Consider the following 27,435-nt stretch of genomic DNA (forward strand, 5'->3'; position numbering starts at 1 on the left):
CCTTTGCTCACTTACATTTCGGGATAAGGTGTCCCATTTTCTCATTTTATAAAGTTAGAAAATATAAAATATCATTAGGGTTGCCTATTCGTAAGAAACAGTAAAAAAGAATTATAAATTTAGTGCATAGAGCCTATGGGGTACTTCTATATTATACCCAGTAGCGGAACTATCAGGGTCGCAGCGGTCGCGGTTGCGACCGGGCCCTGGAGTTCCGCTACCTGAGGGGGGGCCCACCAGCCCCGTTTTCTTACAGCGGCCGCGGCGTGAGGGGGCCCGTCCGTCCGCCTGATGACAGTACGCTAGTGGTGGCTGAGCTGAGTGAGTGAGAAACTAGGCTGGATGCCGCCTTCCCCGATCGTTGTGCGGGGGGGGGGGCAGGGAGGAGAGGTACAGGCATGACATGTGTGCAGTCAGTGTAAAGCAATCTACGAGTACCTGCATTCTGCTGCTGTGCTGCCTGCACCGCCCTCAGCCCTGCCGATCCTCCAATCCGAGAGAGGGCTGATGCAGTGAGGCAGCAGGGGTGGTCAGTCACTGAAAGTCAGCTGACCAGCTGACACCAATAGAGTGCAGGGGGAGGAGGAGTTCTCCCCTCTGCCAGACGAGTGTGAAGAGACTCCATGCTGTGTCTGCCTGGCTGGAGTTGCCTGAGCCTGAGTGAGGGGGAAATCGTCTTGACTCGACTGACTGCTAAAAGTAAGTGAACTTCAACTTGCCTTCCTTCCCAAACTCCACCCTTGCTGGCTTACTGGAATGCTGCCTCTTAATGATCCCATCCCATGCCTGGCACAGAACAGATCTCATCCTCTACAACAGAACTTTTGGGGGTGTAGGGATGAGATCTGCGGTGGTAGGGGGATGGGATCAGTAAGACAGAGGTAGTGGTGACACCACATCCTACCCCTCCTCCACCCCCCCCCCCCACCATCGCTCCCACTGATCCCTCTCCACCATCACCCCTTCACCACTGCCATTGATCCCACCCCCCTCCAATCCATCACCCCCTCTCATCACCGCCATTGATCCCACCCCACCATCCACCCACCCCCCTCACCATCGCCGCCACTAATCTCACTCCCCCTCCCCACCACCGCCGCCCCTGATCCCACACCCCTCACCACCATTACCGCCCCTGATCCCACACCCCTCACCACCATTACCGCCCCTGATCCCACACCCCTCACCACCCCTGATCCCACACCCCTCCCCACGACCATTACTGCCCCTGATCCCACACCCCTCACCACCACCATTACTGCCCCTGATCCCACACCCCTCACCACCATTACCGCCCCTGATCCCACACCCCTCACCACCATTACCGCCCCTGATCCCACACCCCTCACCACCATTACCGCCCCTGATCTCACACCCCTCACCACCATTACCGCCCCTGATCCCACACCCCTCACCACCATTACCGCCCCTGATCCCACACCCCTCACCACCATTACCGCCCCTGATCCCACACCCCTCACCACCCCTGATCCCACACCCCTCCCCACCACCATTACTGCCCCTGATCCCACACCCCTCACCACCACCATTACTGCCCCTGATCCCACACCCCTCACCACCATTACCGCCCCTGATCCCACACCCCTCACCACCATTACCGCCCCTGATCCCACACCCCTCACCACCATTACCGCCCCTGATCCCACACTCCTCACCACCATTACCGCCCCTGATCTCACACCCCTCACCACCATTACCGCCCCTGATCCCACACCCCTCACCACCATTACCGCCCCTGATCCCACACCCCTCACCACCATTACCGCCCCTGATCCCACACTCCTCACCACCATTACCGCCCCTGATCCCACACCCCTCACCACCACCATTACTGCCCCTGATCCCACACCCCTCACCACCACCATTACTGCCCCTGATCCCACACCCCTCCCCACCACCATTACTGCCCCTGATCCCACACCCCTCCCCACCACCATTACTGCCCCTGATCCCACACCCCTCCCCACCACCATTACTGCCCCTGATCCCACACCCCTCCTCACCACCATTACTGCCCCTGATCCCACACCCCTCCCCACCACCATTACTGCCCCTGATCCCACACCCCTCACCACCATTACCGCCCCTGATCCCACACCCCTCACCACCATTACCGCCCCTGATCCCACACCCCTCACCACCATTACTGCCCTGATCCCTCACCCCTCACCAGAAACCGAAATGTTTTACTTTGTTATATTGCAAAAAAATAAAAAAAAAAGGGTCAAAAACATGCTTTTTCGGGGGGGGGAGGGGGGGCCTTCATGATTTCTTGCACCGGGGCCCTGAGAAATCTAGTTACGCCTCTGATTATACCCTACATAACATACGGTTGCAATGGCTGAAAGACAGTTTAAAACCACAAAACCTATTGGTAAGGTAGGGTAACGGTTATATTTTGGGCTGTTCAATTCTACCTAATAAAACCTGCATGTCTAATTTCTGATGCTTTCCTACTTAAAGGACAGTTGCCCACCTCTTTCAAATCCTATCCATGTGGCTTTTTCAGCCCCTTGCTTAATTACTTTTTTGGCTGCCACTGCTGTTCCCAATCCCTGCTCCTTCTCCAAACACTCTTTATTACAACCCACTATTCTACCCAACGACAAGTCTTCTCCTCATAAATCTTCTGTCCACCCTCTCCCCAGTGTCACATTCATTACACACAGGATGAAACCAAGTAGACTGCCTTTGTACCCATGTGTTGCTTTTCTTTACTTTCATGGTTAAGTACTAATGCATTATGAATATGCCACACACCTATAGGTATAAAGAAAACACAGATATCTTCTAGAGTAAATTTTGGGGTTTCCTCCACAGCACACTTTCCACGTGTCAGAGATTTTATTACATCCCTGCTGTGCCCAGACAAGCAAATCTTTTGTTGGTGTATTAAATTCTAAGTTTGAAATCAGTAAATTACATGGTTTGGCTTTCTTCACTTGTCACTGAAATGCTTTGTATTTTCAAACAGCAGATCAACACTTACAGCAACTACAATGCCAATAGGACCAGCAAAACTCCAGATGAGTGTGTCATGAACTGAAAGCCAGCAGAAGTCAGGGTTTCCATACCCCTGAGGGTCCAAACCTACAGCAAGACCTGGAAGGAAAACAAAAGTGAAGCATTATGAGCTGCATCACACTCAAACCAAAACTATAGTAGTAACAGATACAGTATATGTAAAGTATTCTTCAAAATCTTTGTGCAACCCCTACTCTCCTCTCTAAATTCCACTATCCTTGTTTGGACGCTACAGTGTTAATTTATAAATTAATTGTGATGCCTCAGGATTGTAGCAATGCTTGGAAATATAGCATGCTAATATTTTTTTTTAGCTCCTCTCATGTATGCAAAAAATAAAGAAAAAAGTGCTTCATACTATAGCTGTTGACATCAATATGGTTCCGGTGTTTCTGAATTGTAATAATATATACACACACACACACATATATATATATATATATATATATATATATATATATATATACACACATACATACACACACAAACACACACATTTTTATTTTTTGTAATGTGGTAGAACATCGTTCTGCTTTTACTTTGTCCTTTTCCCCTTTTCATCACCTGTTAATTTTGTTTATTTCTCAAAGTACAAAAAAAAGGTTTGTTTTATAAAGAAAAATATTTAGCACAGTTATAAAAATGTCTCTAAACAACAATTTTTTTTTAATACTTCATTAGTATTATATATATATATATATATACACTCCCCTGCGACTTTATTAGGTATGACTGTTTAATTGCTTGGTAACACAAATTGCTAATCAGCCAATCACATGGCAGCAACTCAATGCATTTAGGCATCTAGACATGGTGAAGATGACTTGAAGTGCTTGGCCTTTTAATAAGAAAGACCATCACACTTTCTGACTACTTCTGCTTAATTCCAAACTTCTGTAAGAACAATGAGACAGTATAGTGTCAGAAATGCCTTCATTCTTTGTGGCATAGATTCAACAAGGTGTATGTCCCTCCTCTGAATATTCAGCTGTGTCTGTTGTGTGAAAAGACCTGCATAGCAGGAGCTCAGACTGCGCAAGCTGTTTACAGATTACACAGTAAAAAGCACCTCCAGCATATCACCTGCAGGCTGCAAGTGATGAATATGATATGTCAATTATAACATATTTACTTGATTAACAAGCTATATAGCGCCAACATTTATATTTTTGTCCTGAACATAACAAATAAAGAAAACATACCATGCTGTAGTAAATAGTATACAATACTTGATGATAAAAAAATTAGATTTCAGAAACAATTTTTTAACACATTTGGATGCATTTTGAACTGCACTCCAACTGCATAGAGAGCCCAAAATCAAGGTAATCCTATGGACATAGTTCATATCATTGCAGTGCAGTTAAAAAAAAGAAAGTAGAGAATGCTGTATTTTTCTGAACCGCACTACAAACGTGCCGCAAATGCACTTCAAATGCACTGTACCGCACCCCTTTAGGCCAAGAAATCCCAGCCCAAAAACATAGCAAAATGCACTGCAAATGCAGTACTAAATACATGCAAAATGCATTCAAGCGCGCATCAAATGCAAAAGTCAAAAACACGCAGTTATGTGCAGTTTCTGGTGTGAATGGGCCCTAAGAAGCAAAGACAATAACATAACCAAGTTACTATGGTAACAGCATTTACTGCAGCTTTTAGAAAATAGTCCCTATATTCATATCAGGTGTTCATGTCAGAGGCGTAACTAGAACCTTCAGGGCCCTGATGCAAGAAACCATGAAGGGCCCCCCAGACCCCTGGCCGGGGCCCTTACCTTCAAGCCCAGGGCTCTTACCACTAATCCTGGGGCTCTAAACACTCGTTGCATGGCCTTTTATTATGGTCCCGCAGCAGGATTCTTTCACAAGTTCTGCAGTGGGCCCCCTTCCTGCAATCTTGGGGCCTCCCCACAGTGGTGAAATGCCAGGGTCCGGTCGCAAGTGTGACCTTTGCAATCCTGGAAGTTTACCCACTGGTTTGCTACCGGGCTCCCTGGAGCATGGGGCCCGGTAGCGATTGCAACCCCTGCAACCCCTGTAGTTACGCCCCTGGTCCATGTGTTCCCTGAACATTCAACTATTTTCACTCTACACTAAAGCATTCATAGAACAGAGATGATCCTTTCTGCAAACAATGCAGTCAGCCACCATCATTCAGCAACACACTAACAAAGTTATGTAAACCCTCAGCCTATGTTCCCAGGCATTAAACCAACATAAAAGATGTTTTTTTAACAGCCGATACTGTATACGCTGATTTCTCACAGAGGATCAAATACAGGGCAAGTATGCAGGTGACAGAAACAACTGAAGTGTTATCAAAACTTAAAAAAAAAGAATATAAAATAAAAAGTTCACCAGTTACCCAGAGCAGCCACACAGGTTTTAGCTTTCATATGAAGTCAAGAGACTAAGTAGAGGTTATGTATAACTGCTCCCCTTTTGCTTCAGTTTTGTAAATCAGCTCACAGATCTCCTGCTGATCGGAGCAGAGCGGGTGGGTGACTCTGCAGAGTGGGCAAGGACAGAGCCTGCTTTGCTCTATGGGCGGTAGAGAGTAAACTGGATCTGGTCTGCCTAAACGGAAGAGGAAAGAGTCCCCTTTCAATTTTTTAGTAGACAAAATCGGACCCCTGCGGGTGGGCGAGTGTCAGTGGACACAAGTCTTGCCTGTCCATTGGGGTAAATGGACCTTCTGATCTGGTCCACCTGAAAAACTAACAAGCAGACCTGATCAGAACAGCCGTGCAAAAGGGGCTTCAAGATTTCTTGTATACTCTGGGAAATGAACTGCTGTGTGATTTTGCAGTTATGAAACATCAAAACATGGCCTAATTTTCACAATATGTTAATGATATGAAAAATGGTGTATGCAATGTGAACTTAAGTGGTTCCAAAGTCTAAATGTTTTTTACCTTAATGCATTGTCTGCATTAAAGATCTTCACCCTAGAAAGAAAAAATTAAAAAGGTCAGCAGCTACAAATACTGTAGCTGCTGACATTTAATAAAGACTTACCTGTCCAGGGATCCAGCACTGTCCTCACCTGGGCGGGTTTATTGACAGTCTTTGGGTCCCTAGAACCAGCATGTTTACTGTGAGAAGCCGGCTGTGACTCCTTGCAGCCTCACAGCCGGCTTCCCACTGCACATGTACAAGCTGCACTATGCTTTGTGAATGGTCCCGCAACCTCCTGGGACCTCAAAACCAGCCCCCCCCAAATAAAAACACACTGCTCAAAAAAAAATTAAAGGAACACTTTGAAAACACATCAGATTTCAAAGAGGAAAACTATCATGCTGAATATCTATACTGATATGAACTGGGTAATGTGTTAGAAACGAAAGAATGCCACATCATTTGATGGAAATTAAAATTATCAACCTACAGAGGGCTGAATTCAAAGACACTCCTAATAAGATGACAGATGATGTCCTGGGGTATTTCCTCCCAGATCTGGACCAGGGCATTACTGAGCTCCTGGACAGACTGAGGTGCAACCTGGTGGCGTCAGATTGACTGAAACAATGTCCCAGAGGTGTTCAATAGGATTTAGGTCAGTTGAGCGTTGGAGCCATTCAATGGTAGTATCCATTCCTTCATCCTCCAGGAACTGGCTGCATACTTTCGCCACATGAGGCCGGGCATTGTCATGTCCCAGCTTAGGGTCTGACAATGAGTCCAAGGATTTCATCCTGATACCTAATGGCTTGGGATCAAGCTGCATGTCTGCCCCCATAGCAAGACACAGCCCACGGCACTGGCAGAGGACCCCAGAAGAGAAGGTTTGGGGTCTGTGCAATACCCGTTTACGACTTTTAAAAAGAGACTTTACAATCTCTTTAAAAATGATATAATATTTTTGTAAGAACTCTGGGTATCTTACTGCTGACTTACTCAGTGTTATAGCTATAGGGAGGGCACATGCTTCTACAAAGATGACTGGTATAATATAGACATTAGTTGACCTATAAGAATGACACATTAACAACTCCGGTATTTTATGCAGGTTACCTGTTAACATGACTCAAAATAACAGCTCAGTATTTTACTGTTAAAGCAGCATTAGGCAACGTACCTGTAATGATGGCAGGTATACCATAGCCAACTACATAATAGAAGCGCATATGACCGGTGTCAATGTTTCGGACTTCCGTCAGCATACGATAAATGTGCAGTCCTTCAACAAACATCCAGGCAAAGGTGCTCATGTAGAAGTAATGGAGGAGGATGGCAATCACTGTGCACACAAACTGAACAAGGAAAAAAACACAGGTGAGACTGCTGATTGGAACATACAGAAGTGTTTCAGATAAGGGACAGCTCTAAGAGACTTTGCAGCACATTACTTTTTCAAGATCAATTTTAATACAGCTTTTAATTAAAATCACATTACAAAGTTGATCAACCCTGGAATACTCTGTGCTCAGTTGGAGTTTTATATTTTGTGGGAGTATAGTATGTTATAAGGAGTTTTAGCTTGCACAGGGCAGTTCTTTACTGTGTGAGGTGGGACTTTCACCTTCTTAAAAGAACAGTGCTGAAACAGGCAAGCCAGTGTTGTGGGAACTTGATCATGATGAGCTGTGCATGGTTGTGAAACTCCTGCCCATTTCTGGAGATCTGGGGGAGGCATCCAAGTCCTTGTGGATTAATCAAAAAGTTGATTTGAAGCGAAAATGTCAACCACAGTTATTTGACCTACACCTGACCACCGGCTTATTTTCAGAAATACTTGCTTACAACGCCAAATAAATATGTATAATTTCTTACTTTTATGTCAATACTATTCATATGCTTTGAAGTTGCAATGCTCTTGCTGGTAAATAAGAAAGATGTTATAAAGTAATAACACAATCAATTGCCTTGGTCTAGCTCTGTTCACAAATTATTATGTTGCTCCCTAATACAGTATCGTTAGCGGAACGTTCATAAATCAGGCTGTGTACCAAGCAGTCATGAATTATTTCAGCCCCAGCATTCTTGTTCTTTCTTGAGCTTACTGGTGCATGACGTGTCAGGCAGCCTCTCAAGTGCAGGTACACTAATGATTAATTGTCTACCACATTACCAGTACGTCTTAGAATTAAATATATAGTTAAATACTGCCTGATGTGAAGAAACATTTTCTTGTGAAAACATCTGCCATTACTTCAGAAGCTGGGCATATTCGCTATAATAAATTATTAAATCGGGATAACCAGGAAAAAATCTAAAAAAAAAAAAAATCAAACCTTTCTATGATCTTTAACTGAAAAAGGTTTGCATTGAATAACAATTTTTTTTTTTTTCCAACAGAAACAGAACTAGGAGTTTTGAATTCACCCTGTCACAATTAAGTGCCAAGGACATTTTCCCCAGACCCTTTGCACCCTTTATGGGGAAAAAGGGTAAGAGGAGGAATGCAGTACCATGTACACATGTTCATTTGCCCCAGGGCTGCCTAATCTGCTAATTCCAGAGATGGAAAAAGGAACTTTGTACAGAAAGTCATAACAAATACAATCAATAATGATATTAAATATGAAAAATATATAAATGTGCATAAATAGCAGACAGCGAAAGACTGCCAAAGGCCATATTTATTTTCTTGCCACTTACTGGATTTTCAGTCTGATTGATTCCAATAAGAAAGACCAGCTCAGAGAAGAAGAGGGCAGCCACCAGGTTTTTGTGGATATTATGAATGTTGGAACGCAAAGTTCTGATGATAACCAATAGGATGAAAGTCAACAACAGAGCCACCAGTGAGACTGACACAGAGGTATATGTGATAATCTTCAGAGGTAGGACTTCACCATTCTGCCATCAAGAGAAGTTGTATGTCACTTTTATTTCATAAACCATTACAAAAATTAACAAATTATCAATCAATTATCAGAGCTTCCAAAACTTAAATCACCAGTTAAAAAAAAAAAAAAAAAAAAAATCATACATGTATACAAATTGACCATTGAGCCCAGAGCCTCAATGCAGCCCCTACTTTACACCCTCACATGCAATCCTTGGTGTTACATTAACCCTAATTAAAAGAATAGTCTCTTATCACACCGTTATAACATGCATTACATAAAAGGTCCTGCTTACATCTTTTTTATAATTAGTAAGCGGTACATAAGGTGTACACAATGATTACATTATTTTCAAGTAATCAGTATAACTAATGGGAAATAAAATTAAAGCCTGGGGTCAGAAGGAACCTTGTAAAACGAATTATGTTTAGACATGTTTAGTCCAAACTCCATGTACAGAAATACACATACCAGTGGCACCGAGGTGCACCGAGTTGTTTCACAAATTTTCTAACAAGTTCAAACTATACTAAACTGGTTTTTCACCCAACTCTGACAATAATCCAATTTCCACTATTTTTTTAAGCTGCTAATTAACAAATATCTACCTGTTCACACCAACAGTGCTTGAAGAAGAAAGAGCATATTACCGAGTCTAGGCATCAGCATTTGAACATGCTTCAACTTTACAAAGTTTTAAGCATTTTGTAGTATATTTTGTAATTGAAAATCTAGCATTTCCAACATCTTATTGGGATACAATGGTCAATGACTAAGGCTGTGAAAATGCAGCATGTAAAAACATCCCAAACAGTGTGAACAGTCTCAATTGAAGCCACTTTTTTTGTAGTAAGCATTGACACTAAAATAATTTTCTGTCAAAATATCCAAGTATACTGTAGTACATTAGACTTTCATAGTTTTCTTTGCATCTACCCTGGGCAATATCAGCCACATCATCAGGAAAAAAATTGTTTTATACAGCTTGCTATTTACTGTGGCCAAACTCGTAGAAAAAGGCAATATTTTAAACTGTAGATTTATCTTCTCCTTAGCTTACCTCTCGTTTGGAAATATCCATTAATACAGCAAAGCTGGTCATATGATTGCACTGACAGGTCACATGACTTTTATTCCTGGACAGCAGTTCACAGCCTTTAGAAGACCATCCTCCAATACCTCCAGCTCTGTGTGAAAAGAAATTGATAACTTCAATAATACCACACTTGCAAAAAGAAAAATATACTGATAAAAAGTTTTTCCTCAAACAGCAAAAAACCCTGTAAGCTTTTGAGTGTCAGCACTATTGCTATAGCAGCCCACGCTGCTGCTAGGGGCCAGGACAGTAAAAAGGAGCACTGGGTCTCTCTAATCAGCTTAAACCCTCAAAACTGAAAGCTCAGCTTATTGATGCTGTCACTTGCAAACAAAGAGCCAACAGAGGAATTATTCTACTAATTGTGTCCTCTGCTGGGGTCTTGCATTAGGTGATGTCATCAGTCAGAGCCTGGCAGAGGATGTGATGTAAAAGCATTCCTCATTTCCAGCTCTTTGTATAAATGAGACAGCAGTGATTGGTCAAGCTGCCACTTCAGCTGGTGTGAGGGACGTGCTCTACAGCAAGCCATGGTCACGCTGCCCCATGGTCACCCTGCCCTTTTTCAGCAACACAGGATTAAAAAGAATGGCAGACCAAGGATTTTACTGATAACATGTAGTCATGCATGTTGCCATCACCATTGGAGAGAAGAGCAAATGACTGCTAGCTGCTGCTTACTGTATCTGTGTCAGCTTTAATGGAGTAAGTCAGGCTGTCTTGGAGGGTGTGAAGTAATGAATTAATAGGGGTTGCTGTTGACTGAAAATAAGTGTATTGGGATTTGAAGTCTCTTGACAGTAGTACTGTATTCTGTCTATAGGAGTGTATAATACAAACACCCCTGACTGCCGCAGAGGACATAATCCTGACCCCTGCACTATGAACGCTGGGCTGGACTGTTCCACCTGACCCCTACCCTCTGTACCATTGGTTGTACACTACATGCTCCTGGCTATTGCAATTTGAATGTCTTGCTGTACAATACATACTCCTTGCCACTGCAATCTGCACAATTATATCACAGACATGTCCTAATTAGTCCTTGGTCACCTGCCATGGTAATTAGGGTGACATACAACGCTGTGTTTTTTTTTTTCTCTATTTGGGGCCCATTCAAATTTTGCTATGGGGCCCTGTGGTTTCTATATATACTAAGGCAATGTATATCTCCTCACAAAAGCATAAAGCTAGTAATTTTCTGCAAGCTATAATTAATTAAGCAACAATAAATTTAGAACCTTACATGATGGAGTGATTCCAGAAGACACACACAGGTTTGGTTCTCTCCTCAGTCTCTAACATTGTATATTCCAGAATGATGGGCCTGTCTAGTTGTGGTGGTAGAAGCTCACCTTCATTGTGCACGGATGCACTTACAATAGGTGTATTAATGACTGGACGATTGGGCACTCTGTAAGAAAATACCAATATATTTTAGAAGTGTAATTATAGAAACATCCTGTGCCTAGAACAATCAGTCAAAGAAAGAAATTCTGATTTCAGCTAGTCTGAAAATAGGCAGAGCAGAGAAGTGAGAGCTTATCTAGTATACTGTATACGCTCAGATTCACTAAAAATGTGCATGTAGTCTTTAGTGCTAATGAATATTTGGCATATGTGTCAATAACTTGGTACAACATGTACTTTTCCCTTTGCCCTTGCCTAGGAAATCAGCAAAATTAGCTAATTTGTAAAAACCTTTTCACAAAGTGTTTCTGTGTTTGTGTGAAGCAATTTTGGTGGAGGTTATGCTGTGATTCAGAAGACAGACAGACAATAGAGAGTTCACTTATGTACCTCAGACTTCTGCGGTCGGGATCATAGTTTTCTGGCAAAAGCTGTCCCAAAGAGCGGTACACAATCACCAAAGCAACTGCGTGCTGGTTCGAGGAATCTGGCTGCCTTTTTTTCCTCTTGGATAGACGAGAGTCATATTCGTCCTCACTGCTAGGATAATTCTGATTTGATGGTTTCATTGTAGGCAGAGCTATACAAGAAATCAAGTAAAGTTTTAGGGTATAACACCAGCCTTAAGTTAAATACATCGGGGGAAATTTACTAAAACTCGTGCACACAAAATCTCGTCAGCTGTGCATAGTAACTAATCAGCTTCTAGGTTTTATTGTAAAAGCTTAAAGTATAACTAACGGCAACATTTTTTTAAAATTTAGGATGGACTGCAGGGAGATTAAAACACCTGATTGTTTTTATTGCTGTCTGTTACAGAGATTCCCCCTTTCTATTTCTCCTGTTTACCATTATCATTTAAAGTGAATGTAAAAGAAAATCCCAAATTTTGGATTGTCCCCAGAAAAAAAAAAAGTGGGAAAATCTTCCAATGGGGACACTAGGTCTGGTGATCTGGGGGTCCCCAGGGAATTCCCTTCATTTGCAGGGATTTCCTCTCACTTTATGTTTGGCTATAGAACAGGAAATTAAGTGAAATCTCTGAAATGCAACACAGATAGCGAAAAAAAACATCTCCCCTGCTCTATCCAAAAAGAGAAAAAATGTTTTGCTTATAGTACTTTAAGCGAACAAGCTGAACTTGGCAGCTTATTGGTTACTATGAACAGTTGCACCTGATTCTGTGTGCACCAGTTTTAGTAGATCTTCCCCCATTGTCTTGAAATCAGACGAGCTTTAAAACTTTTATTCTGCATTGGGTACAGAATACAGCCTCATCTGACTGATGAAGTCATGCAATTAATCTTTAAACATCTAATAAAACTGCCAGGTTTCCTCTCTCCAGATCTTAAAATAAATCTGCTAAAATAAGTTATTTGTGCAACATGTACTTACTGCTGGCTTTTCACATATTGGACAAAGTAAATGCAAGCCCTGTCACCTACTGCCTTAGAGCTAGCATGATAACTGTGTTCAGAAATATACAGCATTTACAATATGCTACAGAACTTACATCATAACTACTGCAAAATAGTGCAATCGATTAACACAAACTGCACAAAAGTGCAATGAAATTCAATAACTTCAAGCATTTGAAAATCACCTAAATCGGATATTTTACATTTCAGCAGGTGACAAGGGCTAAATCACGCGCTGGCTTCAGTGGCAAGCCAACCTACAGCTCCCAACTATGCCCACCTTCTTTCTCACCAAGAGTTTTCACATAATCCATTACATAAGGCCAAATCTCAGTCTGGTTTATGCAGAAGAGAAGATTATTAAAAAGTAAATTGAGAGCCTACTGTAATGTCCAGCACAGGATATCTGGAACCTTTGATGAAAAGGTCTCATTGCTGAGGTTCACAAAAACAAATAGCCGAAATAGAAGTATCAGTTTTGGGAGGATTGAGTTTACAGTTAAAGTGGTTCTAAAGTCAGAAGTTTTTTTTTTTTTTTTACCTAAATGCATTCTATGCATTAAAGTGGGAGTAAACTCCCATGGACGATTTTTACCTATAGGTAAGCCTATAGTAAGACTTACCTATAGTTACAGTGAATATTTCCTAAACATGCACCATTTAGGAGATATTTACTTGTGAAGCCGCCAGTGACGTCACCTGTGCATGCCTTCTGAAGGCTCATCCAATCAAAGGACCAGAGCCCCTGCAGCTTAAAAAAAAAAAAAAAAAAACTGTTTTAAGTTAAAAAACTCCCTGTGTACAACATTTCCCCCCATACTTACCTGAGCCTGATGTCGATCCAGTACTTTGTACCAAAGCAGCATCTCTGCTCTCTCTCTCTCTCTCATTAGCTCAGACACAGCAGCAGGAGCCACTAGTGAAGAGGGAGCAGGGGGGTGGGCTGAGCCACACTGTGCGTGTCAACAGACACACAGCGTGACTCAGGGAATGAGCCTGCAAGAGTGTCCCCATAGCAAGCAGCTTGCTATGGGGGCACTCAGCAGGGGGCAGGAGCCAGGGGTGCAGGTGGGGGCCCCAGAACAGGAATGGTTCATTGCCCCGAGCAGGTAAGTAAACCGTGTTTGCTATTTTGTCTTTAATTTTACCTTTACAAACACTTTAAACTTTTGGATTTAGCTATGATTTTGTTATAAACTGTATATAATGATAACCTATTGTTTTTTTCATTAGTTATTTTGATAGCAACCTACTATACATTTCAGAATGTATAATAAAAGGTGACAGAATTCCCACATTACAGGATATTTCATCTTTTAATTTCTGTGTGTACAGGGGCTATCTTTATGCCCTTGTCTACCTTCTCTATAAAGCATATACCATTACTTGTAAACATGAATCAAATGTAATTCATTTTACTCTAATGACAAAATAGATTACAGGGTAATAACCCAAAGAATGACATTTGACACTTGAAGGTCTAGTCCAGCCTTTCTCAACCTTTTCTAGCAGCCCTTGAAAGAACATTCTGGGCTCAGGGAACCCTGCTAATAACTACTATATGTACACCTCATGATACATTTGTGTCATGGTCACATGGGAAAAATACAGAGAAAACTTTAACGATCATTGTTGTCGGTGGTTAGTCATCTGAGAGGCAGGAGTTGCTCATTGCTCAAGGAACCCCTAAAAACATCAGGAGGAAACCAAGTTAAATGGAACCTTGGTTGTAAAAGGGTCCTCTAGTCTATTATTTAAATTGTAGTTTGCCACACTACGTGTACCTTCCTCAAATGATCTGGACTAGATAAAGCTATAAAACAGAAAACAAGAAAATATTTCAGGTAATGAAAAGCTGTAACTTGTGTGCCCTGAAGGACTGCATTATATGTAAGTATGTGGCAACCCTATAAACAAAACCAATGTAAAGAGAAGAACTACCTTGGGACACTACTGCTGGTCTTGTGGGTGTGAACAGTAACTTGCATTGGTCACAAAACTGGTTCCCAACCAGTGGCTTGTGAGCCACATGCAACTCTCTGCATCTATTATTTTGCAGTGGCTCAGCTCACATCTAACAACTTATCACATTTTATGCACCCATAATATGAGGTCTGGTTGAAACAGTCAAATGTATTTATCTATATAATCTTAACAGTTTTTTTTTGTTGTTACATGTATATTGGTACAGTGTCGTCGTCCCCACCCCCGAGAAATAGAATAATGGATGCTAATATAGAAAACTACTTGAAGAACAAAATAAGCATAATATAATAATGCAGATATGGAAGAAGATTATAAAACATACACATAGCATTATGTATCGTTAAGACATCAGCTTTGAAACACAAAACACAATGGCAAATTACCTTTTCTTTCTGGAGGTTTAAACAAAGTGTCAGGGAACAGAACTGATGACTGCAAATCCTTTGGATAATCTTCATATATAGTATTAAACTCAGGTACTTTGGCTCCACTGAAATTAGCCTTGTCAAATATGTCTACGGCGATGACTGATGGACAGAAGGTACAGAAAAAGATGCACGGATTATATTAACTCGTTCAATTATTTTACAGTTGCACCAGTCCCCACCCTTAAAGAAAAAAAAGTCATTTTAAATAGATCTATATTAGGCTGGTGTGGGTGTGGGTGCGTGTGTGTGTGTGTGTGTGTGTGTGTGTGTGTGTGTGTGTCTTAACCCCTCAAAGACATTATGTTGTTTACACACATTAACCGTCAAAACTTCAAAATGTCTAACTTTAATGTACTGAGTTTTGGTCCAGGAGTACTTGGCAATGACACGTTAAAAGCAAGCTACATAAAACCCTAACACTTTGAATTTTTTATTATAGTTTATTAAAATTACAAAAAGTTTGTGAGGAATGAATGTTGATTCCAGACCGCCATGATTGAACTTTTTGAAACCTGATTGTGAGGTGAAAAACATAATTTTAGCCAGCTCACAAATGTGCCACAGCAGGGATTATAGTCTTGGCGGATTTATCAAACCAGACACCAGCACTCAAAAACATGACTACAGTTTTCCATTTTTTCCTCAATCTATACAAAGGTAGACAAATGGCATTGGTAGTATATATAAAACATTATTCTCTGTGTAACTCTTCTATGGTGAACACACCCTTATGTAATAAAATGAATCACGAGTAAGCTTTTAGGATGTTCATGAGTCACCAAGAGTAAAATGGCATTTAAAACAAATTCTGAGAATGGCTGTATTACTAGAGTCTTAATATTTATACTGTGGTAAATGACAGAATCCGATTTTTAGACTCTTTGTTAGCCTTTTATTTTTACTTGAAATAACATAGTGCTCATTAAACAACTATTGAAAGCTCATTAACAAAGCTTGTGGCCACACATGCTGTGGTAACAAGCATTATCTTTAATCGTATCTACTATTATGTCAACCTGTATGAGGACCACACGGGGCAGTGCAATTCTCTTAAAATATCGTAGCGGTGGGAACTAGTGCTATAGAAATAATACATTTTTGTTCATCCAACAAAGAAAAAAAAAGGAATGGCATTGCACCTGGTGTGAATGAGCCCTTAAACCACTGATGGCGAACCCTGGCTCCCCAGATGTTTTGAAACTATATTTCCCATGATACTCAACTACACTGCAGTGTGCAATAACTTAATGGGAAATGTAGTTCCAAAACATGCCAAGGTTTCGCCATCACTGCCTTAGACCATGGGTGCTCAACCTGTGGCCCTTCAGCTGATGCAGAACTACAAGTAGCATTCCAAGTCGCTGACAGTTACAAGCACGACTCCCAAAGGCATGATGGGACTTGTAGTTCCACAACAGCTGGAGCGCCACAGGTTGAGCACCCTTGCAACATTTCAGTAACATCAAAAATTGCCTAATTCATCTACTGGAACACTTCTAGAAAAAGGCTCACCCAGAAGGCTGAACACACCTCTAAATCTAGCAAGCTTGTACCTTCAATCTAAATATTTCAGAACACTTGATTGGATCACCTTACTTATATTCAGGGTTAACTCTCTATTACAAGAGAGTAATAGAAGTTCTGCATAGAAACCAATCAGCTTCCAGGTTTGTTTTTTTTTTGTCAAAGCTTAATTGAACAAGCTGAAGTTAAAAGCCGATTGGCTACCATGCACAACTGCACCCGATTTTTCACTCTCCAGTGTTAGTAAACCAACCCCACAGTCACTTCGCTTTTCCACATTTTGTCATGTTACAGCATACATAATACATGCAAATGTATTTTATCGGGATTTTATGTGACAGACCAATACAAAGTGGCACACAATTGTGAAGTGGAAGGAAAATTATGAATGGTTTTCATTTTTTTTTACAAATAAATATCTGAAAAGCGTGACATTCATTTGTATTCAGCCCCCTTTACTCTGGTAACCCTAACTAAAATCTAGTGGAACCAATTGCCTTCAGAAGTAACCCAATTAGTAAATTAGAATTAGTAAATAGAGTTGTTTGTAATTTAATCTCCGTATCAATACAGCTGTTCTGTAAAGCCCTCAGAGGTTTGTTAGAGAACCTTAGTGAAATAACAGCATCATGAAGGCAAAGGAACACACCAGACAGGTCAGATAAAGTTGTGGAGAAGTTTAAAGCAGGGTTAGGTTATATAAAAAAAAAAAAACAAAAAAACAACAAGCTTTGAATATCTCACAGAGCACTGTTTAATTCATCATCCAAAAATAGAAAAAGTATGGCACAACTGCAAAACCTACCAAGACATGGCCGTCAAACTAAACTCACAGGCTGGGCAAGGAGAGCATTAATCAGAGAAGCAGCCAAGAGGGACCATGGAAACTCAGGAGGAGCTTCAGAGATCCACAGCTCAGGTTGGAGAATCTGTCCACAGAACTATCAGTCAAGCACTCCACAAATCTGGTCTTTATGGAAGAGTGGCAAGAAGAAAGCCATTGTTGAAAGAAAGCCATAAGAAGTCCCATTTGCAATTTGCGAAAAGCCATGTGGGGGGACACAGCAAACATGTGGAGAAAATTGCTAGGGTCAGATGAGACCAAACTCTTTGGCTTAAAAGCAAAATGCTATGTGTGGAGGAAAAATACCCCTGCACATCAGCTTGAACATACCATCCCCATCGTAAAAGATGGTGGTGACAGCATCATGTTACATAGTTACATAGTAGGTGAGGTTGAATAAAGACAATAGTCCATCTAGTTCAACCTGTGTAGGTGTGTGTGGCTGTAATCATCTCACATACCCCTGAATGTTCTGATCCTTGAGATGTAAGTCTAAGAGTGGGGATGCTTTTCTTTTTAGCACGGACAGGGAAGCTGGTAAGAGTTGATAGGCAGGTGGATGGAGCCAAATTCAGGGCAATCTTAGAAGAAAACCTGTTAGAGTCTACAAAAATACTTGAGACTGGGGCAGAGGTTTGCCTTCCAGCAGGACAACAACCCTAAACATACAGCCAGAGCTACAATGAAATGGCCTAGATCAAACATATGCAAGTGTTAGAATGGCCCATTTAAAGTCCAGACCTAAATCCAGTTGAGAATCTGGGGCAAAACATGGAAATTGCTGTTCACAGATGCTCTCCATCCAATTTGAGAGAGCTTGAGCTATTTTGCAAAGAAGAATGGGAAAAAATGTCACTCCCTAGATGTGCAATGCTGATAGAGACGTACCCAAAAAGACTTGCAACTGTAATTGCAGCGAAAGGTGGTTCTACAAAGTATTGACTCAGGGGGGCTGAATACAAATGCACACCACACTTTTCATATATTTGTAAAAATATTTGAAAACCATTTATCATTTTCCTTCCACTTCACAATTATATGCCACTTTGTGTTGGCCTATCACATAAAATCACAATAAAATGGGATTTTTGTACTTACCGTAAAATCCATTTCTCTGAGTTCATCGACAGACACAGCGCTCCATAAATCATAACTAATGGATTAAATTACCTCCTCCAGGAGTAGAAATAGGCAGAACAAAAAACACCTGGCTACGCCCATTGGCTGGTATATAACCCCCCTCTCTGCTCTAGGTAATCAGTTTAGTAGCAAACAGTATTAGAAGTATCAGAACTCTATAGAGGGGTGGGTGCTGTGTCTGTCGATGAACTCAAAGAAATGGATTTTACGGTAAGTACAAAAATCCCATTTTCTCTTTCGTTCATCGACGGACACAGCTCTCCATAATTTATAACTAGTGGGACATCCAAAAGAAGTGCCAAAAGAAAAATGAGGGGCAGTAAAAATACGATAACCCAAGGTTAAACATAAGGGCCCTTGACGAGGACACAGGAGCCTTAACTGGGTCACAGGAGCCCCGTCTGCGAAATAACGGTTTAAAGAAAAAGCACCCCTCAAGAGGAAACAGCCCCTCTTAAACAGCAGCCTGCAAAACTTTTCAGCCAAAAGAAGCATCCTCAGATGTCAAAGTATCTACCTTTTTGAATTTTGTGAAGCTATACACGGATGACCAAGTGACCGCCTTGCAAACTTGCGATATTGAAGCCTGATGACGGATGGCCCAAGAAGCACCCAGTGCCCGAGTGGAATGCGCCTTGACAGGGAAAGGTGGAACCTGACCTTTAATGGAATAGGCCTGAGTCACCTGACCTTTAATGGAATAGGCCTGAGTCACCTGAGTGATCCATCTGGAGATAGAAGCCGAAGAAACAGGCAGCCCTTTTCTTGGTCCGTCCGTAACCACAAAAAGTGAGTCTGACCTCCGAAAGGACTCAGTAGCTGCCAGATACACCCGAATTACACGAACCACATCCAAGGTATGCAAAGCAAACTCCTTGGGATGAGCCGGCTTGGGACACAAGGAAGGCAACACAATGTCCTCATCAAAATGGAAGTCAGAGACAACTTTGGGCAGGAATGATGGACAGGGACGAAGAACCACTTTATCCCTATGGACCACCAAATAGGGACAGCAACAGGATAATGCCGCCAATTCTGATACCCTGCAGGCCGAGGTAATAGCCACCAAGGATGTCACCTTCTGGGATAACGTAGGCAATGGAAACTCCCAAGTATTCTCAAATGGAGGTTTCTGGAGAACTGAAAACACTAAATTTAAATCCCATGGCGGCAAAAGAGACCGTACAGGTGGAGCCACATGTGGAACCCCCTAAATGAAGGTACAAACTAAAGAGTGCGTGGCTAGGGGTAGCTGAAAGAAGATTGCCAAGGCAGACACCTGGCCCTTGATGGTACTCAAGGCCAACTTCAGAAAAACGCCCTGTTGAAGAAAAGTTAAGATCTGAGCCACAGAAAAGGATCGAGGATGAGCGCCAATCGACTCATACCAAGAAACGTATGCTTTCCATGTACAATGGTATATCTTGCTGGAAGACGACTTCCTCGCCTTCACCATAGTAGGGATCACTGATCCAGACAAACCTCTATACCTCAGTACCTGGCTGTTAATAGCCAGGTACTGAAGAACAAACTTCGGTATCCTCCTGTGGAGCAGAACCTGCTAAAGGAGCTGCATGTTGTGCAAACAGAACTGTCTTGAAGTGGATACCACCAGACTCAGAACCTGTATGCAAAATGGGAGAGAGACCTATCTGTATGACAGCAGCAGATGAATCACGGCCTGTGGTCCCTGTAGTTTGTGCAGAGAAAGGACCAACCTGGTCAGAAAAAGAATCAGACTTAGGTAAATCAATTCCCTGAACAGGGATAGGGGGGGGGCATTAGGTAGTTCAGACATAACCTGAACCTTTGCAGGAATCAAATCCGCACAGGGAGACTCAGGACCTAGAAAACCTGAAAAGGACAAGCTTTGTCCCCCTTTCTAGGTACCCCCAAACAAAATATTTTGTGGATCTCCTTGATGCCCCACAAAGAAGTCCACGGGGTTGAAAACCAGCCACGATGCCCCCCCCCAATAATAGGTGAGGGCAGACCTCCATGCTGAATGAGTCTTGTTTGCTGGTTTCTGGGGAAGCTAGCTATAGGCTTATCAGACCAAGGTTGCTTGGAACCTCCCAGGGAAGATTTAAAAGATCTTTTTCCCTTATTCTCCATCCCAGAAGCACAAAACTTTCTATGGGCTGAAAAGGAGGACCCCCGACTGCGGTCAGGCTCCTTCCCTTTCCTTGACTGTTGCAGGAAGGTACTCCACCCCGTGATACCCTTAATGATGCCATCCAAGGTAGCCCCAAACAAGCGATCGCCTTGATAGGGCAGATCAATGACCGCTTTCATAGAGGCTTGGTCTGCGGACCAATTCTTAAGCCACAGCACGCGCCTTATCACCACCGCTGAAACAAAGTTTGGACAGCACAGTAGATGTATCCAAAGCTGCATCACAAATAAACTGCAGCCCATGGACCAAATGGTCCGCTAAATCAACATAACCAGTGGGGACCTGCTCACCCTCCAGGCCCTGGCGCAAAAGCTTGACCCATTCAGTTAGGGTCTGGGACACCAGAGCTGAGGCAAAGGCTGATCGCAATGCCAAACCAGCCTTAGTAAACACATGCTGCGTGTCACAGCCTTGGCTTTCTTGTCAGCCGGGTCCTTAAAGAACAGGGATTCCTCTACTGGGATCATGGTTGCTTTATTCAACCTGGAAACAGGAAGGTCCACCACTGGTGGACTAGCCCACTTTTTTAAAAGTGACTCCTCAAAAGGGTAACATACAGCAAAACATTTGTCGGCCAAGGGACCGCTGCAACTCAGACCCAAGCCCGGTCATATGTCACCCTGCGAGACGGTTAACTCATGGGCCAGCATTTGTCCGTGAGGCTATGTCGTGGCCAACCTAGTGAGTATCTGAGGTCTGCACGCGCTCCCTGGCTGGGGGGACCACTGGATCTAGATTATCCAGCCCGTCGCCCAGCCCGGCAGTTGACTGTAGATCTCCCGAGAGAAAAAAAAAAAAAAAGATGTAAGGAAGGAGAAAATTGCTAGGACCAGAGATCCCAGCCGGTAGCCTAGGTCCTTAACTCCTAACTAGACAGATTAAAAGGATTATCTAGAGCAGAGAGGGAGGTTATACATCAGCTTTTTTGTTTGTTTTTTGTTCTGCCTAGTCCTACTCCTGGAGGAGGCAATAAAACCCACTAGTTATGATTTATGGAGCACTGTGTCCATCGAAGAATGAAAGAGAAAATAGATTTATGTCTTTGGTTGTAACATGACAAAATGTGGAAAATTATGAATACTTTTTCAAGGCATTGTGTGATTGCTGAATGCTGCAATCCTCTAGCTATTAAAAGTGCACTCACAGTTGAGAATGAACCCTTCTGCAGATTAAATGGGAGAACCCGGCGAGGGTTCTTGGTGATTAGCTGCGAGTAGGCAGCCCTATTGAAAGCAATGGGAGGCTGCCAGCTCTCAGCTAATCGTGTCCACTCGCATGTTAGGATTCATGCTGAGATCACATGTGAGTGATCGGCTCTAGACGTAGACCGCCTGCGTCCAGGGGCAATAATTTGCATGAGATTGCAGACTAAATGATTATATGAGAGTGGCCATAATTAGCTGAGAGAGTCGGAAGCCTCCCATTGCTTTCAATGGGGCTGCCTACTCACACAGCTAAATCACAGGAACCCCCATTAGGATTCTCACAGCTTTTCGCACACAGGGTGCACCCTTAATCTCTAACCACATTTTAGTCACATAAAACACTTGAAGAAAACAAACTTCTTTGTACCATAGGTGATTTAGGATATAGGACCCTAGCACTAAAAATTGTCACATTTTTTTGAATTAGTATTCAAGGCAGCTACTCACTAATATTTTTGGTGACAATGACAAAAGGCTTCATATAGGTCTTTTTCATGTTCCTAGCCACATTGTTAGCATATTCTTCATAGTGCTTTAGCAGGTGGGCAGTGCCCCCTTCTGTTCTTTGAATGTGGTCCCAGTGGTCTTTGTTGCTGCGATCAAGTATTGCGCTGCCCGCATGGATGACATTCTGTAGAAGGATCAAATTTAAAGCAAATATAAGAGAAAAAAAATTTAGCAAACAATAAAAGATTGAAAATAAAAACGATTCAAAGACTAAATCACTGAGTCCATTGATCTGTACAATGTTATTTGTACCATAAATTTGTATGACCAGCTCACTGAATGTTGCATAATGGATATCTTGGTAACAAATTACATTCCTACCTAGTAATCCTTTAAGACAGCTTTTCATTGGTAACTCTTAGCCAAGTTCAGAGATTACGGTAATTATTAAGCTAGAAACCCAACACTGCTTTGGCTTTGAATCTCAGTGCTGTTAAGAAATTAGGGCTTAGTTTCCAAAAACTTTCAGTTGAGTGAGAGGGGCTTAAAAGCCAGAGGCAACAGATACATTAACCTGTCTTCAAGGAAGTTTGATGATCTTCAGATATCATCAGTCAACAATCCATAGTCTCCTTGACTGGCATATTTCACTATTTACTGTTCGAAAGGGGATCCGTTACCATAATTCCACATTTTTTGCCAAAAGTTTCCAAAAAAAAAAAGGATTACCTAAGTTTAGTGTCTCCTGGAAAAAGTTTTTTTTTTTTTTATAATCCCTCATTTACTTGCCACACTGGAAGTACAGTACCTCCTCCAGATACAAATTGATTTTTCAACATTAGCTCGTTGTCGGCTGAAAACGGGTCACAGGAATGCAGAACGAACTGCACTTCTGGGACCTACAGGAGAAGTATAGGCAAAATTGCTTTGGCCATATTTCTCCTTTAAGACTTTTATTTGCTGATTCACTGGTAAAATGTTTGGCTATTTTGTCCTTTTACATATTGGTTGATAATCCACCACTCAACATAACATTTAACCATTTTGCCAAAAAGTGTGTGTGCTCATGTCCTCAGCAGATCAGTACACAGTCAGAACATACCTCATTAAATTCCACATCCCTTGTAGCAGCCAAGTCAAAGCCTTGTTGCTGGCTCTCATACTGCAGCACCCTCACAAGCATCTGATAGCTAGTTCTGATGTCATTGCCATAAAAGGTCCTTGTGTGGTTAGTGGCATTTTGCAGGACTTTAGCGATTTCAATGGATTTTAAGCCATTCAAACTGGTTTCATTTCGGTGAAGCTTTTCATTCTGTAGATCACATTAAAACAAAAGAGGCATTATAATGATTGCAAATTTTTTTTATAAAGGTATATAACACATACCTAAAAATGCATGGCCATACATGCAACTCTCAACGTGATCTAAATAATGGTTTTTATATTACTTTCATATTGTTTTTCTGTAAGCTGTGCAGAAAAAGCCATCATAATGTTGGCATTACCTGTACAAATACTTGAAGGCATACCACAAAATGTATGGGTGTTGTGCAATATATGAGGTACAACAGAAGACAAGCACAGGATTCCTAACATTCATTAGCAAAGTGTGTTTGTAGAGCTGAGTACACATGCTTCAAACTGTCAGAAAGAATAAGAATCGCTTTACAACATATCTACTATTGCCCAGTCCCAGACTCCGGTTGGTTGGTTAGAATATTAAAACCACCTGCACACGGGCTCCAAGCCTCTTTAATTACCCACCTTTAAATTAACCTCTTGGAGCCTATGCCTTTTTCTGACATATGTTTGCTTGAAAGTTAAAATGCATATCTTTTGCTAGAAAAGGAATTGGAACCCCCAAACATTATATATATATATATATATATATATATATATATATATATATATATATTTATTTATTTTTTTAGCAGAGACCGTAGAGACTAAAATGGTGATCGTTGCAATATTTTATGTCACATGGTATTTGCGCTGCGGTCTTTCAAATGCAATTTTTTTTTAGGAAGAAATACACTTTCATGAATTGAAAAAAAAAAAAACAAATAGTAAAGTTAGCCCAGTTTTTTTGTATAATGTGAAAGATGATGTTACGCTGAGTAAAGAGATACCCAACATGTCATGCTATAAAGTTGGGCACACTCATGGAATGGTGACAAATTATGGTACTTACAAATCTCCATAAGCAACACTTTAAAAACATTTAACAGTTACCTGCTTAGAGTTAGAGAAGGGCTTGTGCTAGATTTATTGCTCTCGACCTAGCGATTGCGGCGATACCTCACATTTGTGGTTTGAACACCGTTTACATATGCGGACGCAACTTGTGTATGCGTTCGCTTCTGTGCACGAGCACGGCGAGACGTGGAGCTTTCAATTTTTTTCTTTTCTTAATTTTTTTTTACTGTCCCTTTAAAAAAAACATTTTTTTATCTCTTTTATTGCTGTCACAAACAATGAAAAAATCTCTGGTGACAGTAATAGTCAGTGACAGGTACTCTTTATGGAGGGAACTGGGGTCTAAAAGACCCCAAACCCCTCCTCTGCACTTAAAAGTATTCAAAACGCCAAGTTTGGCTGTTTTGAATGCAGTCATTTTTTTAAAATCTGATGCCTTTAAGGCTCCAGTACCCGGAAGTGAAATCATGACATCGCTTCCAGGTTTTTACATGGTAGACCCGATCAGTGCTGAATCTGGCTTTGTTAGTGTCTGCGGCCGGCCGGGGGACGTACACCGGGGGACGGGGTCTCCCGGTGGCAACGACAACTGAGCAGCTGCATCAGTTGGTATTACCAGAAAGCCAACCGGCTCTAAATAACGGTACTGGGGTGATGCCTCTAGCATGCGTTCCGTCGGTGTGAAGGGGTTAAGCAGTGGTTACAATATACATAAATATGCTACCATTTATTTGCTATGCTGCTGACATTATTTGGTTGCTACAGACAACACTTCTTTGTCTATTTAAAAAATGTTTTCACACAAGATTCATAAAATTTTCACAATCAAGAGTTTCTAATTTACTCCAATTAGAAAAAATTGTGAATCTTGGATAAAATTCCTACAATCTTTGTGTGAAATAAATTATTATTAGACTCAATTGGTTTGATGTTTAATTTATTTAGCTTTTTATTTTTTTGTTTTGTTTTTTACACACATTAAAGGTAAAACATTCAGTATCATTATCTTTCATTATTCAGGAAATTCTCAACCTAAAGGAAACCCGTCACAAAAGAAACTCTGAGGCTACCCCTTGCTGATCTCCGATTCTGAAATTGCTTGTTGCACTTCAGCTTTACTTTAAAAGAGGTTAATCTCTCCCAATCAACATTGATAATTTTTAATTCTCATACTGCTAGAATAAATAATAGGAACGTTTATTATATTTACTTTTTTAAACTTTTTTTTACATTTCTTCAGGTTACTTTGTTTCTTTGCCTAGGCAAATTATGTCATACATCCCAGGAGTCTTCCGGAGGGGAAGAGGGGTTTTCTCAGCTAAGCATACTCTCCTGTGTGCATGCTTGAGCTAAGGGCAAATGGATTCCTGTAAGAAAATGCTACATGACTGATCTGCCCTTACTCAAGATGGCCACAGTCAGAAATGCTAGAGGGTTGTTTTTCAAAGTGATTTCTCGACAAAATAAAGTGAGACATGGATGGATGGGGGAAATTTGCTTTGAATAAATGGATTTTTTGTAAGATCTTACTGTAAAATCCTTTTCTCTTAAGCTCATTGACAGACGTAGTCTTCTTGATTCTCAAGAGCTGGGTTATGTTGTCTCCGCAGGAGTAGGACTAGGCAGAAAGACAAAACGTTCTGGCTCCACCTTAGGGGCAGTCCCTGAGGGTATATCCTCCCTCTCTCTGCTACAGGGAATCAGTTCTGTTTTAAAGCAGTACAGAGAATTTAACCCAACCCAACTCAATGATAGAGGGGCAGGTACTACGTCTGTCAATGAGCTTAAGAGAAAAGGATTTTACGGTAAGATCTTACAAAAAATCCATTTTTCTCTATCGCTCATTGACAGACGTAGTCTTCTTGATTCTCAAGAGCTGGGACATCCAGAAGCAGTGCCACAAATGAGGGGTGGGATTGACAAAATCAAATCCAATCTAGAAGGCCCAACCGGTGCCAAACTAGAAGTTTTAAAGGCTCATTATAAACAAAGAATGAGACTAAAAGAAAAATTTTCCAACGGAAAAAACCCTCGAGGTAGACCACTGGTCTCCTCAAATTGCGGCCTGCAAAACCTTGCGGCCAAACGAGGCATCAGACGATGCCATTACATCAACTTTATAATGTTTAGTAAAGGTATGCACCGACGACCAGGTAGCCGCCTTGCACACCTGGACCACTGACGCCTGATGGCGAAAGGCCCATGACGCACTAAGTGCCCGAGTGGAGTGCGCCTTAACAGGGAACGGGGGCTCCCGACCCTTAATAGAATAAGCCTGTACTACCGTCTGTCTGATCCATCTGGAAATGGTCGCGGCAGATGCAGGCAACCCCTTTTTGGGTCCATCTGGGATCACAAAAAGTGAATCCGTCTTGCGAAACGAGTCTGTCGTTTTCAAGTATACCCTGATCGCCCGGACCACATCCAAGGAGTGTAAAGCAAACTCCCGAGGATGACTGGGCTTAGGAACACAGGGAAGGTAATACAATTTCTTCATTCAGATGAAATTCTGAAACCACTTTTGGTAGGAAGGATGGATCCGGACGAAGAACCACCTTATCTCTATGAACCACCAGATATGGTGAACGACAAGATAATGCGGCCAGTTCTGACACCCTGCGTGCAGAAGTAATAGCCACCAAGAAGGCCACCTTCTGGGACAACGTAGGTAGAGGAATCTCCCTAATATCTTCAAAGGGAGGTTTCTGAAGAACCGACAACACTAA

At 41.8% G+C, this 27,435-nt stretch overlaps 1 protein-coding gene across 5 annotated transcripts in view; it reads right to left on the reverse strand.

The window, feature by feature from the left end:
• The window catches only part of CELSR1 (cadherin EGF LAG seven-pass G-type receptor 1), a 248,525-nt gene that overhangs the window by 20,859 nt on the left and 200,231 nt on the right, over positions 1-27,435 (reverse strand). For all 5 annotated transcript variants that reach the window (XM_082257090.1, XM_082257088.1, XM_082257087.1 and 2 more), the window contains exons 18-26: positions 23,616-23,825; positions 22,514-22,697; positions 15,133-15,276; positions 11,736-11,925; positions 11,182-11,349; positions 9,900-10,026; positions 8,649-8,849; positions 7,126-7,300; positions 3,011-3,123 (exon numbers count right to left, since the gene is read on the reverse strand). In XM_082257090.1, coding sequence (XP_082113216.1) covers positions 3,011-3,123; positions 7,126-7,300; positions 8,649-8,849; positions 9,900-10,026; positions 11,182-11,349; positions 11,736-11,925; positions 15,133-15,276; positions 22,514-22,697; positions 23,616-23,825 — 1,512 coding nt within the window. The remainder of the gene's footprint in view (positions 1-3,010; positions 3,124-7,125; positions 7,301-8,648; positions 8,850-9,899; positions 10,027-11,181; positions 11,350-11,735; positions 11,926-15,132; positions 15,277-22,513; positions 22,698-23,615; positions 23,826-27,435) is intronic.

This window comes from Pelophylax lessonae, assembly GCF_965119305.1.
Source record: "Pelophylax lessonae genome assembly, chromosome: 4".
Lineage (NCBI taxonomy): Eukaryota > Metazoa > Chordata > Amphibia > Anura > Ranidae > Pelophylax > Pelophylax lessonae.